The sequence below is a fragment of the Zeus faber genome (genome assembly GCF_960531495.2).
Source record: "Zeus faber genome assembly, chromosome: 21".
Classification (NCBI taxonomy): domain Eukaryota; kingdom Metazoa; phylum Chordata; class Actinopteri; order Zeiformes; family Zeidae; genus Zeus; species Zeus faber.
The window spans coordinates 4,817,472-4,819,971 of NC_137208.1; the positions used below are offsets into that span (position 1 = coordinate 4,817,472).

Genomic DNA, 2,500 nt, shown 5'->3' on the forward strand with positions numbered 1-2,500 from the left:
AGGACCCCCGCCGGGCGCCTTTCTTCCCCCAAACTGCGCCCCCTCCTCTAAAGCTCTGAACCCCCGACCTCCTCCGCCCCCAGGTACCCCGGACAGCCTGGCGGAGAAGGAGCGGCAGCTGATGGGCATGATCGGCCAGCTGAGCAGCCTGCGGGAGCAGCTCCTGGCGGCCCACGAGGAGCAGAAGAAGCTGGCCGCCTCGCAGATGGAGAAGCAGAGGCAGCAGATGGAGCTGGCCAAGCAGCAGCAGGACCAGGTGAGGAGCTTTCCCTGCACCGCCCACGCCGCGACGTGGAGGGCGGGGGGTTCCCCCTCCCTTTTCCGCTCGTCCGCCCCCACCCCCCTAAATGAGAGCGCACCGTATTTATTTATCAGCCGTGGTTTTTCGTCCGAGTTGGTTCTATTCGGGGCGTACGAGACCATGTTCGAACATGTAGTCGTGGAGTTTGTAACAATTTATATCTCAACCACTATTTTACTGTTATGGAAACAGCCACCCGCGACCCCTTTTCCGGGTTTGGGTTCAGTGATCTACTATTGCAGTCTTTAAAAACACGAAAATAAATGCCGTCGGATGATCGTCAATCGCAATTCGGACTTTCCGGCTTCGGAGACAAACGCGCCGGCCCCCTGAAATCCGCCCGGCGATGGTTCGGGGACGTGAGGAGTCTTGAGGGGATTGGACGCGTTGCTTGTCTCCCCTTTCCAAACGCGGGTGGGGGGGGACCCAAATGTGCTGACTGCCTCTTTCTGACGCCGCGTGGACACGCGCCGTCTAAGGTGCGCGCGCCCACGCACACGCACACGCACACATTCCGCTAATGGAAACGTGGCCGCCTCTCAAGGCTGAGTTGTTTTTTTTTTGTTTTTTTTTTGAGGCTCATTCTTCTCTCCCGATTTCTGTGTCTTTGTTTCATTTTTTTTTTTTTCCTCCTCCTTTCTTCCGTCCGTTCGCTCCGTCCTCCTCGTACTGTATTTCACTTTCATTGTTGCCCGCGCAACACTCGGGTAGGAATTCACCCGGGCGAGCGCGTTCCTCGGCGCAGCGGCGGCTGGAGGCCGTGTGGTACGGGAGCGGGCGGAGTTAAGAAGCGCACGCCCGCGCGCACACACACACACACACACACACACACACACACACACACACACACACACACACACACTTACACTGCTGGCACAAAAGCGCTGATGCTGGCAAGGCGTGCACGGCGCCCAGCAGGAGTCTGCCAGGTATTTGCATAGAGAAGGGTTTCCCCCTTTGTTGTGCGTTTAAGCTTCTGGGGAAGCTCGTATTTACAAAGAGAGCAGAACTCCCAAACGCACACGCACGCGCGCACGCACACACACACGCACACGTAAGTACACAGCTCCGGGGGTGCGTTTCTCACCACAAACACTATACCTCACGGTGCCTTTGATGACACTCTTCTAGCCGAGTGGTTTGTCGTCGTGCGCGGCACTCAGACTCAAGCTCGGTACGCGGGTTGGCCCAAAACCCCGGAGCCGCGGCGTGGCTTCTCGGCGGGGACGGAATGGAGTCGGCACTCGACATGTCAGGAGGGAAAAGCGTTTTGTCGCAACGAGGGAACGGATAAATGCGCTGTTCGCTGGGTTTCCCTGACGTACCGAGGGCAAAACGGAAGAGGAGGTCAAGGCCCTTTCAAGGGTTCAGAAAAAAATATATATATTTTCACTTCAAAATTAGGATGAACTTGTAAGTGAACAGATTATTATTTGTATGTAAAGAATGAGATTGCCTCTTGTCATCGAGAAGAGCATTTAAACTTCTTACCTTTATTACGTACGGTAATGTCATTTCATGAGGAATGACGGGAACACCCCACCCCCTCTTCATGTGTCATGCAACACAAGTACATGTATCACATGAAATACCATTCTGGTTTGCACTTCCCTGATTGGCTGCTGTGCATGCGTGGTGTGCTTGATGGCGTCCATGATGGCGTGCATGGTGTGCATGATGGCGTCCATGATGGCGTGCATGGTGTGCATGATGGCGTGCATGATGGCGTGCATGCCGTGCATGATGGCGTGCACGGCATGCACGATGGCGTGCATGATGGTGTGCATGGCATGGACGATGGCGTGCATGGCATGCATGATGGCGTGCATGGCATGGACGATGGCGTGCATGGCATGCATGATGGCGTGCATGATGGTGTGCACCGCAAGTCACTCAGCTGACAGAGTGTGAGTCCAGTTGGCTGTGAATACAGTCAAGCCAAGACACGCGGGTTAATATTTAATTGCTGAGCAGTGACCCTCTTGTCATGCAACTGGGGCCTTGTCGGCCTGCTGCAGATGGTTGCATCCGCCCAACGGGACCACACACACACTCACCTATAGATTGTAACAGTGTGTGTGTGTGTGTGTGTGTGTGTATTTCTTTCTCCAGATTGCCCGGCAACAGCAGCAGCTTTTGCAGCAACAGCACAAAATCAACCTCCTGCAGCAACAGATCCAGGTGAGACCCGTTTATATA

General features: G+C 54.9%; 1 protein-coding gene across 1 annotated transcript in view; it reads left to right on the plus strand.

Annotated features, from left to right (window-relative positions):
• sox5 (SRY-box transcription factor 5) overlaps window positions 1-2,500 on the plus strand; it is a gene marked incomplete at its 3' end in the record, with an annotated part of 120,684 nt that overhangs the window by 62,077 nt on the left and 56,107 nt on the right. The window contains 2 exon segments of the mRNA XM_080022718.1: window positions 84-256; window positions 2,414-2,482. Of these exon segments, the coding sequence (XP_079878844.1) occupies window positions 84-256; window positions 2,414-2,482 (242 nt within the window).